At 44.5% G+C, this 15,999-nt stretch overlaps 1 protein-coding gene across 3 annotated transcripts in view; it reads left to right on the top strand.

Moving 5' to 3' along the window:
• RGS3 (regulator of G protein signaling 3) overlaps positions 1 to 15,999 on the top strand; it is a 1,502,625-nt gene that overhangs the window by 337,261 nt on the left and 1,149,365 nt on the right. For all 3 annotated transcript variants that reach the window (XM_069609876.1, XM_069609875.1, XM_069609874.1), the window contains one exon: positions 11,704 to 11,754. In XM_069609876.1, coding sequence (XP_069465977.1) covers positions 11,704 to 11,754 — 51 coding nt within the window. The remainder of the gene's footprint in view (positions 1 to 11,703; positions 11,755 to 15,999) is intronic.

The following is a 15,999-nucleotide window of genomic DNA, read 5'->3' as shown; positions in this document are numbered from 1 at the left end:
CCGATGATAGGATTGATCGGCCCACCCCGGCGGCCAGAGTATTACAGACGTTGCTGGGCGACTTTGGGCTGGCGGATGTTTGGCGACTGAAATACCCTGATACCTCGCAGTATTCTCACTACTCTGCTCCACAGCGCCTACACACGAGATTGGATTATTTCTTTGCCACGTCAGAAGTGGTGATGGCGACCACTCAAATTGAATATAAAGCGAGGGTCCTGTCGGACCACTCGCCCTTAGTGTTGACCTGGCAGTATGGCCGCCCTCGTGCACGGATACCTACATGGCGCCTTCGTGCGGAGGCGCTTAGGGACACGGTTTTTAGGGAGGACATCAGGGAGGCGATCCAGCAGTACATTGAGGTAAACACGGGCAGTGTAGATTCGGCTGGTACACTTTGGGAGGCATTCAAGGTTGTGTTACGAGGGGACGCTATTTCCAAGTCAAAGGGCCTGCAGGGTGGGGTTCTGATGGAGCTAGAGAAGGCGGAGAGACAATTGGAGCGCGAATGTAGCAAGGCAGGAGGGGATGCAGACCTAGTACTTGAGCTGCAGCAGCGGTGTTCGGAGCTTTGGGAGAGGCTCTGTAACCTTAACTATAGAAAATATGTTGAGAGGCAGCATGCGGGTGGAGACAAAACTGGCCGCCTACTGGCATGGTTATATAAGAGAGAAACCCCTAGGCCCCCGATCAGGATGATAGTTAGAGAGGACGGAGAGGAGGTAGACACCCAAGAAGGAGTTAATGCAGCCTTCCTTGATTATTATAGAGCACTGTATGAGGACATAGGGAGAGAATATCAGGCAGAGATCAGAACTACATTGGAAGACATAGAGCTGCCCAGGATTAGTGATGAAGAAAGAGAGGAGCTGGACGCACCTATTACACTAGAGGAACTGGAGGAGGTAGTGAAGGGATTGCCCACTTGTAAGACTCCGGGCACGGACGGACTCCCGAGTGAGTTTTATAAAGTGTATGGGGCAGAGATACTCCCCCCGATGCTAGAAATGTTCAATGAATCTTTCGAGAAGGGTCGGTTACCGGAAACGCTCAGAGAAGCGCTGATAGTGCCGCTCCCCAAGCCTAATAAACCCCGACAAAGCTGTGGATCGTATAGGCCGCTGTCGATGTTGAAGCAGGACAGCAAGATCCTGACGGCGGTCCTGGCCAACAGGCTACGAAGGGTCATCAGTAAACTGATACACCCGGATCAGACAGGCTATGTCCCCAACAGGAATATAACTCACAATCACAGGCGACTTCACCGGGTGATTGAAGAGGGGAACAGGAGTGATGAAGAGATGGTGGTGGTGTCCCTAGATGCAGTTAAGGCATTTGATTCAGTGAGGTGGCCGTGGTTGCTGGCGGCCTTGGAGGGGTACGGGTTTGGGCCTGGCTACGTGAGGTGGGCGAAACTGCTGTACAGCGAGCCACTGGCCAGGGTGCGCACAGGATCTGTGATATCCAGAAGGTGGCGACTTAGCAGAGGCACCAGACAGGGATGCCCCTGGTCCCCGATGCTGTACATATTGGCCCTGGAGCCCCTGGCGGTGTACCTCAGACAACAATATGACTTGGTTGGCATCGAGGTGGGAGGAGAGAACCATTTGATATCCCTATATGCTGACGACCTGTTGTACCTGAAGTATCCGGAGGAAAACCTCCAGTACATTTTGGAGGTCATGGAAAAGTATGCGGAGTTGTCCGGCATAGCGGTTAATCCCAGTAAATCAAGCATGTTTCCGCTGGGAAGCTTCATTGGGGTCCCTCTGGAACGGTTGCCGGTGTTGCCCGTGCCCTGGGCAACTGAGTCTTTCCGCTACCTCGGAATTGATGTATATCATGCTGTGAAGGAAGAACACTTGCACAATACCGAGGCGGCGGTAAAGAAAATCCGCGATAGTATGCGGTTTTGGGAGAAGCTGCCGCTGGCAATGGTGGGCCGGGGGGCGATGCTTAAAATGGTGGTCCTGCCCAGGCTTTTGCACTTTTTCAGCAATATACCATACTTGATACCCAGGAAGTTCTTTGTCAAACTTGATAGTGTATGCAGGGACTTCCTGTGGCACGGCATCCGCAACAGGGTAGCCTTGTGGAAACTGCAATATTTCCACGATAGGGGAGGTATCAAGCTGCCGAACTTTGAGGCCTATTATGTGGCCAGCCAGCTGCAATACGTGACCAAATGGCTCTCTGATGAGGAAACTCCTGAGTCTAGGCTGGTTGGGAGGGACTGCGCCCCGTTTTATCTAAAGGAGGTTGTCTGGGTCCCTAGGTCGGACTTGCAAGGATGCCCATGTATGTTGCTGTTGGGGTGGAGAATTTGGCGAGGAATGTGCCAGTTGATTGAGAGCCCGTACCCGTGTTCCCCGCATGTGCCACTGGTCGCCCTAACTATGGGGGACAGCCAGCTCAGGAAAATTATCAGGACATATTGGGAAACGGTTAGGCTGGCCACGTTGGGAGACATATGGCAGGATGGGGCCATTAGAGAATTCGTAGGCCTGGGCGAAGAAACAGGGCTGCACGGTGGCCAATATGTTACATATCTAAGGCTGGTACAGATCATCCGCAAGACTTGGCCGGAGACGGTGCTAGCGGAAGATCCGGACGCACTGATCGGAACGATATATGATATATCAGAGGGCGGGCATGAGATCTCTAGATTATATGAGGTGGTGATGACCCGGGTGGGGAAGGACTTGATGGATTTGAGGCTTGATTGGGAAGCAGAAGTGGGGGCACAGATGACTGATGGGATGTGGGAACGGGCCATGGGATACCATAAGAAAGTGTCCAGGAATGCTAGATTGCAGCAAATACAGCTGTACATCACGCACAGAGCATATATGACCCCGAAGAAAATAGCTGTTTGCGAACGCAGGTAGACAAGCATGCCCGAAATGCGATGAAGAAGATGCAGGTATGACACATATGTTCTGGTCCTGCCCAGTGATTGAAGGCTTTTGGGGGGGAAGTGGCACAGAAATTAGCAGATAAGGGGGTTCTGCTACGCATTGACACGGCCTGGGCCTGCCTCCTGGGAGGGTTCCCTAGACCACGGAACACCAAACATCTCGGGAAACTGAGAGACCTGGCGTATGTACTTGCTAAGAGAAGGATAGCTATGAGTTGGAAGCAACGCCATGGGCCAAGAATAGAGATATGGTGGCGGGACCTGCAGAAGTGGGCGGAGGCCGAAACGGTGGTATGGCAGGAAGCGTGTGGTAATTGTGGGGAGGAAGGAGTGGGCAACCTGGCGGCTTGGAGAATGTTAATTACGGGACTGTTTGGCACGGAAATGGACCCTGCTGCTTCTGAGAGGGGCGACGCCCGGCCACACCAAGTGTACACAGAACTGTAAGGTTGATAAGCTCTTGGGGGGGGGGGGGGTTTGAAGTGCAGTAACATGGCACTAATTGATGTTTACAATAATGCTGTAAGTTTGGTTTGTATTGTTTTATTTTGAAAATAAAAAAATATTTAAAAAAAAAAAAAAATTATTTCTTTTCAGGTCACTTAACATTCTTATGTGATACATCATGTGTGTCACTGGAAGGCTTATACAAATGTAACTGTAAAAGCAGTACTGTGCTGACTTTTATAAATATGCATTTGGTACTCATAAGCAACAAAAAAGTGCTTTTTCTTCTATGTATGTGATTTCTGTAGCGTAAGCTTAGCTAGAAAGCAACCGACTCTTTCAGTGATGTTCATTAGCCTATATTTTAATGAATGTTGAGGTGGTCAAGGTTGGTTTATGACGTCTGAGTCAAGTGTTCAGTGACCATCTTTGGCAACTGGTACTCCTCTCTGCGCAATGCAATGTGAAGGCCAGTGTCTCCTTAAAGGTTTGATTCCTATCCCCTGCAAGTGACTCTTTGTCAGTATTGGATTATGCAGTTCCATCTGAGAAGCAGGTCTCAGTGTATCATGCAGACGTCACTATTTCACAGTGCCCTGCGATCAATGATTCTTTGTCCCAGCACACAGTGTTTGTCAGTGCTCACTGGTGTAGTTGGGCCCCAGCAGACTCTACCAGTTGTGGGGCGACATAGAAGTTCTTGGCTCCACTGCGCATGCGAGGAGCAAGCGAGGAAGCTTTCCCTGCTTCCTGGTTCCTGTCTGCCTGGAGCTAGGACCCTGATCGAGTCCTTGAGAGCAAAGGTTTCGGGAAACTAATAGGAAAAAAAGCCTTTTTGTAAGTGTGCGCGTGAGGGTGTTGCATGCTTATGATAAATGTGTGTAAATGCGAGGGTGTGCCTGTGCATGTTTGAAGGAGAGTTCAGTGTGAATGGAGTGTGTGTATGTATGAGTTTGAGGGGCAGTGTAAGTGTGTACTTATAAAGTGGGTGGAGGCTTTTGTGCAGCCAAGCAAGGAAATTGTAATTGTTTATTCATGTGTAGTGCGCACCGGCCCGTGGGCATCTGGGCGCAGATCAGGTTACATTGTTACATATAGGAGCAAAGCAAAAATGCAATAGGAGAGGATAAGCGTGTATATACTGATATGTACAAGATAAGGACAAGATGAGGCACATTACAGTGATACAATGTTTCCTTAATGTGTCATTGCATGTATTGCTAACATTGAGGACAAAGTCAACATAACAGTTTTCCTACATGTTGCTGCGGGGGTCGGGGGGGGGGGGGGGATTGGAGGGGCGAGAGCAAGCGTTTGTGCTGCCAGCAATAAAATGTTTCTTCAAGTGGCATGAGATTTTTACTGGCATTGAGGGCAAAGCACGCAAGTGAATGTTCCTACATTGAGATACTGGCAGCCACTATGAGCATGATTTCTTATGATATCATTACTGTGCATGATATTACTGGTTATGCATGCAGTAATCTACTACAGTTGGGTCTCCAGCCACAGCTTCCTTGTTTCTTTGCTAGGTGAAAGATTTGAGGTTTAATTGAATCACACACTTAAATCTTTCACCTAGTGCAGTACGCCGCATGCTCTATGATCATCATGCGCATTCACCAATGCATGGTGGTCCAGGCTGGCCTGGAGTGTGGCACAGCCCATGCTTTGTTGCTGAGCCTGAGGTGGCCCCCAAACCCCCCAACCTTTATGTTACGCCAATGTCTGTGCTAGCTTGGTCAGTTCCCTCTAAGATTTAGACTTCGAACTTGCAGCATGCTGTGTTTGATTCAGAATTGGCCGAAGTAGTTTGCTCAGGGATCCAGATCTCCGTATCCCAGTTCCAGCATTTCAGTCAGGCCTTGGTTTGTCAGATCCCTCTGGGATTAAGTTCTTGAAATCCCATCAAGCAGTATTTGAACTAGAATTGGTATTCTCAATTCACTTTAGAATTCTTCAGGACTTTAATTCCAGCATGCAGCTTTTCAATCAAGATTTTAGAAATTCACCCTACCATGTAAAAAGGACTTTCACTCCTGGTCGCGACTAACACGTTTAATCCTTACACTGTGGCTTTGCTTTCTTGGATAACCACACTTATTCTTTTTTCTCCACATCTTGACTTTACTCCTTTCTCTCTAAGGATCAGGGTGTGTCTCTGTGGGTTCTCCCTTGTGTCTCCGTGCGAGCTGCTGTCGCACACCCCTCGTTGTCTATTTCTTCACACATCACAGCGTGTTTCAGTCTTCAGAATGCTTTGCCCGACTACTACGATGTACATGCCTCTTGTTCCACTCTCTCTCGCTAGAACCATTCCTGTCGTCTTCTCCAGGTCAGCACAGATTGTGTGCTCGTCCTCCTCGGAGCTCACCGGAACGCTCTCTGACATCTGACAGTGACTCTGAGGTTAGCCTTGCTCATTGGAACTTCCCATGTTGTTCAGGCAGCAGGACAGTGGACCTCTCCCCTCTTCTCTCTGTTACTGTGCCTTTTGCCACCACTGGACCATGTACACAATCGTCAATGCAAGATGAAGATGAGGACCATGCCCTCTCCTCACGGTGGGTCTTCTCAAGCAACGGTGGCTCGGAGCAGCTAACGGCAGCAAGTGACAACATACTGCCCAGAGAGCTCACTTGGCCATGTGTGAATGGTCATTCATCAACTAGTGGGGCGCTATACAAGTAGTTGAAGTGGTACAGAAAATATCAATTGGGAGGGCTAAGGGAGGGATGGGTGCAATGTCATCCGTAATCTGCCCTTATTGGTCGGTGATCACCTAAGAGCAGGGTCTTCACTTCTTTTTTAAACCCAAGGAGAGAGGGAGCCAGCCTGATGATTGTAGGTAGTGCTCAGAGCATGCGAATATGACTCCTGCTAAGGGGACAGGGTTTAGAGTTAATGAGCATTAGCTGCTTCTGGAGAACAAGGGCCTTTTGCAAATAGTCGTGTGTATATATGGTGTGCATCTAATTTCAACACGCGATTTAAGCAGTGCTACTTTTTCCACCGTTTAGAGTAACGATTTTGACTCATTGTGTATTTGAGTATATTCTAGAGGACTACAAGTATAGTTCTGGAAAATAGGTGTGTGTGGGGGGGGGAGGGCTTCCTGGCTCTGCTTAAGTGCCTTTGTGAAAGAACCACCTAACTGGAGCCAAGCCAAGTATCGCTGCATTCACTGCTAAATTCAGAGTAAATTAAAGTGATAATTCCACCTATTAACAGGTAAAATAACTGCAGGCAATCAACTACTTGCATGCACTACTTTGTTTATCTCTTGCCAGGAATTGCATGTTGGTAAAAAAACTAAAGATGCAATGGTAACACGCGTGAGCTGCAACCTGCCAAACGGCAACCAGAAAATCTGGCTTTCACACTTGACCAATCTAGGCAATCCTGGGCAAATTAATCTACGTAAATGGTTCATATTTCCTTTGGCGGCAGCTTTTCAGATCACTCAGAAGTGATTCTGTAAAATGTGCACCACGCAAAAGCTGCCCTTGTATATCGTGTATAAAACCAGGGGGCAAAGTTGCAATCTCCGAGCCAGGCATAAAAAGTCATTTGCCACCTCAATTCTACACATCCACACAGCACGCCATGTCTTACTCGCCAAGAGTCAATTTTCACTAGCGCTTGGCGAGTATGGAAATGTACATTTTGAGCCCTGATAAAACTACAGTAAGCTAGTAGAAATATTATTTATAATGTGTACATCACAGGTTGAGGTAACCCTTAAGTCGCTCATTGCTCTCGTCGACTGTGAGCCATGTGTCTCTGCTAATGGGAAAGTGAACTAGAAGATGCACTACACTACTTGGTGGGCAAGAGGTTTTGGCCGTTGCATTTTCCTTTATGGTATAACGGAAGGGGTCAGCCAGGGCAATTTCTTTTACTCCCCAGGCTGGAGGCAGTGGCCATGGTGTATCCACATAAGGTTTTCGAATGAGGCAGTGCAAGGTCACACTGGTGTTGGGCAAGGTGGTTGTTTACTAAGACATGAGGTTTCCCACCTGCCATACAACCCTTTAATTTTATTTCTCACTGTCCCACCTTCCAGGACATGTGGGCGCTGCCTGTTGCTCCCATTTGTGACTGCTGAAAGACTAAGGGATGCTCTCCCAGGGTTTCAGCCCACTAGAATATGAGCACAGTAACCAGCTCCATGTCTTTCTGAAACATGGTATGGTATGGTAATGTTTATTTATAATGCACCTGCACACAGACAAGTGTTTCAAAGCGCTCAAGGAGGGTGGCAACATGAGGAAAAACAGTCGCTCAGGACCTTGATATTTTGAGACTATAGTCTGCACAGGCAGAGTAAGTTCATATAATACATTTAACACTTGAGACATAGCAAATGGGTCTGACGATGATGCTGCAGTTTTACCACGTGCAATTAAGGGGTCAGGACAAGGGAGAACAGACAGACGATCTTCAGGCACGGTGCATTCGGATCATGCAAGCGCACAGACTGCCACAGGGAGGGAGAGGTCCACGTGCACCCAGTTGGTGGAGGCTGGGGTAAATGCAGAGAGAGACTATGCGGACTATACATAGCTGACCCTTTCATTACGTTTTGTTATGTGTCTTAAGTCTTGAAAGTACATTTGCAAAACACAGGGAGATTATTTAGGCAGACATTACTTTACATCTGGTACATGTAGAGGTCCATTCAGCATTGTGTAAGTAAAGCTATCATCGCACTTTGAGCTTGACATACTTTTTAAATAGATTTTGTCCAGTTGGTTTGTATTGTGATGTTTGGACTTTATGACACTGAGCATTTATTTTATCTCCACAAAACTGTCCATTAACACATTTATAGCAGATCGAGATGAGAAGATAAGTGGTGAAGTGTGTGAACTGAATACTGTGATCAAATCCCACTGTGTGATCCTTGACGAATAATTTTATTGCACTGTGCCGTATCCCAAGATATGGAGGTCCCGTATTGGTTACTGTTACGGGGGCAGTATCGAAGGACATTAAATGTGTTTGTGCTGTGGGGGGGGGGGGGTGGGGAGGAGGATGTCTGGTAAGGATGATTTCTTTAAAAGAAAATAGTTTGTTGTACTGGATTTTCAATAGTCCCCAATGAAGCTCTGGGTGGCAGGCATTGCTCAACATTTTCCACTTCGATTCTTGAGATTTTTGACATGTACAATTTATCTGGAACTGGTGCATGGGTCCACAATATTGCAAATCAAATCATCCAAACACAAGATTTTCACTTGTTAAAATGAAAAAAAAAATGCAACTATAATCTGAAACTCCACAGTAGTGTAAACCAATATGATCACCTGCGAATTAAGCATGTGCATCAATGCAGACACAATTTGCCTCAATATTGTGCTCAGAATGCAAGTAAGCACAATCTATACACAGGCAATACTCTTCCAGTGACTATTGTTTCACACCTTCAACACGCACACATAGACCACTGACCCCCTCGTACAAGAGTATGCTCTAAATATGTAGACATGCATACAATGTGTAAAAACAAGCACAATACACGCAGATTTCAAGTAAGCCTGGACTTTAAGCTTGGAATGTGCAGTTATGTTACAATGCAGACATAGGGAGGGAGTCATGCAGGGCTACATGCTTGTATTATTTATATCGATGTGTGCTTGCCCACTTTATTTGGACTACATTCTAGAGTGGCGACGCAGAAAAATGTGTTGAGCTCATATGCGCACTGGGATTCCATAGCCGTTTTTTTTAAGATAGACACTTGAATGTACACACACACACAAGTGTACACACGTTTAGGCCACTATTTATTGAGAGAATCCTGAGGGTATTCTCACTCCTATTCCCCATGGGTCCTCTACACAGGTGGCCAGGGAAAGGGCATCGCTTTTGGATCCTGACCCTGGGGGTGGACAAATGAGGGAGGACCGGCTGGGTGGAGCTTCATATGGGACTGGGATGCCCTTGGGTGAGGCATGGTATCCCCCTTTTCCTACCAAAGACCAACCCAACCCTTTCTCCACCTTTATGGGTTATTGCGAGTCAACTCCCCCGACTTCCTCATATATGACCACTGATGGTACTGAGACGAAGAACAGGCAACCAGGAGTAATGAAGACTAGGTGCTTTTACCACTCTGGTACTGGGACAAAGAAGAGGTCTGCTGAGAGTTGTAGAGGTCAGGCATGTCCCCTTAATGATGGTCAGGCAGGGCTAATTGTACATTCACACCTGCAGCCTGTTAAAGGGCTGCAGGTGTATAAAAGGGACCCCAATCAAATGGTGTTAGGAGAGGCGGTGGTGGTGTTGAAGCAGCAGCATGGAACTGTCTATGAAGCACGCTGATGGTTCATGGAGGTGCAGCCCAGGAGCTGGGGCTCTGTGGAACCGTTGAAACGCTGGAAAGAGAGCCATGCAGAGAGACTGTCCCTTTTTCTGGTGTTGGCAGTGTTTGTTCTCCTGTGGGCAGAAACTGACCCAGGAGTGCCTGAGGGGCAGGAGGTGGAGTCCTGAGTCAGAGAACAGAAGGCAGAGTGATCTGCGCTGCTAGAAGACCCGTGGACGCAACCAGTGAGTTTCTATGAAAAAGGAAACCCGGTATGCGAGTATTTGAACTTGGGCAGAGGATTACATTGTATCGGAGTGGTCCGATCTGAATCCTTGTTAACAATTGAACAATTGAGAATTCTTTGTAGCGGAGTGGTTACGTGTATAAGAAAGCACAGATTTGAAAGTGTAAATGCTGGGCACATTATAAAAGGCAATCTACAAAGATATAAAACAATGAGATGACTAATGAAAACTTTAACAAATATATATCTTCATGATTATTGAATTCCGAACTGAATGAAACCTTAATAAGCAGAATTGTTACATATAAGGATTATAAATGAATGGAATTCAAATAAACTACCAAGTGCGAAACTTAGAAAGGAATTAAACTTTAATTAAAGTGAAATCTATGTATGCTGAACCTTCCAGTGAACAGAACTGTGCATCTTGGTGAACCAATAACCTTCAAGTGAACAGAACTTTGTGTTAAAGCAAAACCAATACACATTAAACTTTAAATTGAAGAAACTTTAACAATGCAAATAAACCCACTATATGCTGAACTTCAGGGTGAATGGAACTTTGGAGGTGAACTTTAACAATGAACCAAAAAGAGGCATGTTAAACAACAAAGTGGGAGAAATGGCAAATGATAAAATGTACTCTTTAAGCTGAATGATCTGCAACTATCAGTCAAGATAATTTGTACAAAGACCACTCCTATAAAGAGGGTGCAAGTGTGGCGCACAACTTTAAGAAGACTGAAAATACTACTGTGATATTGAAAGTGAGTCTTTGGGCAGGGAACCCCGAGGCTTGACCCACTTATCGACTTGAGGATAGGGTCTCAAGATACTTTTGTGTTTGGAACTGTGTTATTTGAAACTTAGGGAAGGGAACCCCGAGGCTTGGTTAAAACTACATCGCCCTGAACTTAAGGCAATCCTGAGACCTTTTCTTGGAACTGTTGTATACTTGGGGAAGGGAGCTGAAGGGAGCTTTGTGTTGAACACTGTTTGGTTGCTTGCCGACATCCCTACACATTGTATAAATTGGTTGTGAGGGCAAGCATAGGTTTTGGACACAGATTCCTAAGCTGAACTCTTTGACTCTGACTTTTCCCTTAATTTTATTTTGGTATGGAAATCCTACCATAGTATAGGGCAAGAATTCAGAATGTGTTGTCTGTGTCTTACTCTAAGATGCCTTCACATTATACAATGCCAACATTAAGAAACACACGCCCAGTTTAAATTATGTATTTCCCCTAATGTAAACAAATGTTACCATATTACAAAATAAACCTTAATTCACACTATACTACTCACGTCAAGTATAATAACCCACATAATAACCCACACCAATGCTCTAGTTAAAGTGAGTGTTATAGAGTGGTGGAGTAGGGCGAGCTAAGATTTTCTTTGCAGTGTAGTAGCCTTTTTCTATTTGGGAAATACATTGAACTGAATTGTCAGTACCTTGAGATTGTCAGGCTCACCACTTGTAGACTTCCCCTTTTTGTAGGTAATAAATAGACTGACACTTTCTTTTTTTATACAAATTGTTTATGTTCACTGGTAAGTGGAATAAGACATGCCCCACACTTAATTACATGTTGGCACTGTTTCAGTATGTTTTGTGCTCTAAAATAAGTTCTCTGCGAAAGCTTAAGCGCTTGAGTCTGCAACATTAAATACAGTACACACAGTGTACTTTTTGGACCAGCATATTTGTACGAGAAGTCTTTTATTTCTATTGAAAATGCTTCTGAACATTTATGTCATGCCTTTAATCTCTTCTTTCAGGTCAGCTCAAGTTATCCGTCCATGCACGATCTGGTGTTATTACGCTCCACAGTAAGTTCAATTTATTAATAATTTTGGAGTCATGCTGCACAGCTAGAAGATTAGTTTCAGAGGACTTGTGACTATTGCGACAAAACCATTTATTATATGTTGCACTACTTATTTATTGTCCTATTTGCTGGGAATAAATATGATGTGCAAAGTAGTTATTAAATAAATGCACTTAGTGTGGTGAACCAAAGAAACACATGGCCAACAGTGTGGTTAAAAAGTCTTGTATTGTTGCCGAGATGGGCAATGGGATAATGTTTATAAGTCCTAGGTGTTTCTGTACAACGTAAACTGGTGCGCTCTCTCAGAACAATCTAAGCAAAATCTAGTGAAATAATTAACTGTAGTACTTCAGGGTTTACGGTCTAAGAGGGATACTGATATCCCTGTGCTTCTCTGTCCCGCAGACTGAGAGTTTGAACGCTGTGCTTGCGTATTGACTACAAAACACTTGGGCATGTAGTTCCCAGCATGCGCATCATAGCTCACCTTACTTCTAAGCACAGCCATGGGGACATAGTGCCTGGTTCACTTCCATGGATATTGTTTCGAGCTCACTTCTTTGGGGATAGAGTGACCTGATCGCTTTTGCAGAGATATTCTCACGACTGCATTTGGTTCTCCACCGTCTCATCCCTGTGAAGATGCTTTGGCTTGCAGCTTGCTTCTTAACAGGCCTTTCAGCTCCCTCAGGCCCCTCAGCTCTCTGAGGTCTCCACTGGTTACCTTAGCTTCTACTTCTCTTCTACTCTTGGTGTTAACCTTTGTGAAGATTCTTTGGGAATGCCATCAACGCACACATGATCCTCCAACAAGAGATGGTGTTGTGCTTTGTTGTCCTTCATTTGGATTAGTTAATGGCTTTCATTTGGTTCTTCATCTCACCTGTAGCTTCTGCGTGCCTTGCTAAGCCTTTAAATGAACTGTTAGCCATTTTGATATCCAGTGGAAGTGCTGACTTCCATGTGCAGCAGCATCTATGAGCAAATAATACTCACAAAGACCAATAATAGAGAAGGCCACCTGCCGAAGCACAGACCTACCCCTCCAATTCTGCGCCCCCCCCCTCCAAAGGCACATGCCTATTTTTCCGCATGCCCCCAGTTATGCATCTCTGAAGACGCACAGGGAAGCGTGCCGCTCTGTTGTGCGTTGATATTTTCTGGCTCTCTTGTGCAGGTCACTCTTGTGAATTCTCCCGATCAGTCTGCACACCATGTACCATGTGGCTCTCCATCTGTCCTCCAGGATTCCTAAGCATCTCAAAGTATCAGAGTGCTCAAGAGTTATTTCTCTTTTTAGATTATTATTTGATTTATTTTAGTTGTAAGAATACTATAGCTTTTACGCCCTGCCTCGGGGGTGGACATGGGCTTTGACTGCCTGCCAGCCCGGGCTTTGGTAGGCCCGAGCAAAGCGAGGGCCTCACCTCAGGCTGCGGGCTGTTAAAGCCCATGTCCCCCCTACCCCCCAGCCAGGGCGTGAAAGTTATTCACACCCTGGGATTTACCTATGGGTGCGGGCCGTGAAGGCACAATCACGCCCGGGCAAGGTAGATTGTGATTGGTCGATCTGTCTTTCTCGGGTACAAAAAAACGATTATAACAAATTAAGTTATAAGAACAGTTGATACAAATAAACACATTAAACTGTGAACAAAAATGTTAAAAAGTGAACATATTAAAATGCTACAAGACACATTAAATATACACAATAATAAAAGTAATTTCATGCAAAAATGGACTGTTTGATACTTGGGAAATACTATATTATTTAGAAACCTTAGGAAAACAACCATCTTGAAATATCAACGATTTGCACCCGGGGAAGGGCACTCAACCAGGTGGCTGGAACAGCAGGTGAGAATACACAATTCCCACCTGCTATCCCAGCCACGCGAGCCTCCCTGTTGCCTCTCCACCCCCCTCCACTTAACTGTTGGACCGGAGCATTGTGCTCTGGTCCCAGAGCTCCTCCCGTCTGACCGCCATAGACATGGAAAAGGCACTAAGTCCCTTTGCCATATGTTGGCGGGCATCTCCACCATCCCTGGGGTGTCGATGGCTTTCATGCTTAGCAGAATGTGTCCATTTAGTTGTGATCACTTTGAGGGCCAAAGTTAGACAAAAATCAAATAACATGCAGTTAGGTCTTGCATTAAGCAGGGTTCGAAATTGAGGGGAGCTCAGAGATATTTAGTTCCTGCTTCTAGCATAGTAGAGTCTGGTTAGCTTGAAACCAACAGTTACCAGGAGCTACTTTTGGCTCTTAGGGCCAACTGGTGCCTTCCAAACATGTAAATGTGACATTAACTTTGAGAATGATAATAAAGAATAATTAGAACATATATAATACACATTTAAACACAATGGTTAATTCAAAATGGACAAAAGTTTAAAGGAGCATTTATGACAGCTCCTGGTTCCCCTGTGGTAGCTGCTGCCTACAGGGTGATGCTGCCACCCAGGAGATGGCTTTAACTTCAGCTCCTCGAATCTCAATTTCGATCCCTGTTAAGCATGTTATCCTTTAATAACAGGAATGCGCCAATGATGATGATAGAAAAAAGGTCAGATGTGAATTTAAAAATAGATTTAATGCAATGCTGTACTGCTCCCCAAAATAAATGAACCTCCAGCAATTGATAAGAGCATATGTTTCAATCAGGCACCTTCAGCATTTGAAGACCAGCAAATACTCTGCAGATTTGATGTGAATCCTGAAATCCTTTGTCAGCTAAAAAGAGTTCCATGAAAAATACAAAACTGAGATTGAAAAACTCTCCAGCACCAGAAGCCTTGAAGGTCTTCAACCACATCTTCTCCCATTGCTCACGAGTTAATGGAAAATCAACATGTGTTGCCAAACTGGCTCAGCATTTCTCTTTTTAAACTGACCATAATGATCATTCTTGTACATTTTTGCAGCTGTGAGTAAACCCTACTGATTAAAAAGAAGAGATCCGTATATTGGAGCCTTAAATTTGGAGAAGTTATAAAGAACTGTACTGCTATAAAGACAGTATTCCTCCAAGTCTTGGTCTGAGGCCAAATTTATCTGCTAAAATATGAAGATATGGGAGAATCATTGTACATAATGTTTTATTTTTTGTTGTCCATTTATCATACCAATCATCAAAATCAAATTTCACCCCAAACGGATAGCCTGTAATAGTTTGGGAAGGTTCAGGTTGCTTAGGGATTAAACTTTTGAGAGATTTCTGTATTATTTAAAGAGGTGAATCGAGGATTTCATCAACGGAGACCAAATGGGAATGTTAGGATCATTATTATATTGTAAAAGGTAGAATTACTGTCTCAGAACAGAGTTAGGAAAGTTGATTCTGCCACTGGGGATGCAGAGACCCAATTTATTTATAGTGATACAAGGGGTTGTGGCAAAGAAAGAGTCTAAAGTTAGTCTAATTCTTTTCAAGGAAACTCTCTGGAGATTCAAAACAGATCTTCGATAATGGGTGCAATATAATGGGAACAGTCCTCATTTTAATGCTATCTTATGTGCCCTGCCATGATAAATTCAATGGCAATTATTGGGCTACCAAACAAACACCTCTCAATGATAACTTGACGTTAAACTTGATACAAGATTTCATATTATTAGTAATGGTAAAACCCAGATAGTTAATGGACATAGGACACCAGTTAAATTGTAGTTTACTAAGATCATGCTGGAAACAATGGTTAGAGGCATATTTTTTCTTATGTTCATTTACAGAAACCGGATCATTATCAATGCCTTCAAGGGTTGCCTTATTGGAATGTGTAGGATTTGATCAGTTAAGAATAATGATGTCAACATAAGTGAAAACATTTTAAATTATTCCATTAATATCAATACCAGACATTTTCTCTGAATTTTAAGTTTTATCAAAAGGAGTTCTAGAGATGAGATAAATCAGTAATTGGGGTGACAACTGACAGAAAGCATATCGTGAACATGCATTGTCATGGGGGATACGATTATTATTCTTTTATGTATGAAATAAAGTGAGGGCCAATTTCATGCCATATTAAAACTTCTCTAAGGAAGTTCCATAAAACCCTGTTAAACACGTGTTCAGCATTAAGAGGAACAAAAGCTAGTTGCTCGGAAGAGGTATGGGGAAAAGTCAATATCACATGATAATTTAATATTTCGGGAATCCATTCTATTTTTGACAATGCCTGTTTGTTCTTTACCTATAAAATCATTCTATGGTTTTTAACATTGGGTGTATCTGTTTTT

Source organism: Ambystoma mexicanum, chromosome 8 (genome assembly GCF_040938575.1).
Source record: "Ambystoma mexicanum isolate Mex_15411 chromosome 8, UKY_AmexF1_1, whole genome shotgun sequence".
Classification (NCBI taxonomy): Eukaryota; Metazoa; Chordata; class Amphibia; order Caudata; family Ambystomatidae; genus Ambystoma; species Ambystoma mexicanum.
The sequence above is the reverse complement of the archived record's forward strand: the minus strand, read 5'-3'. Positions and strand labels throughout refer to the sequence as shown.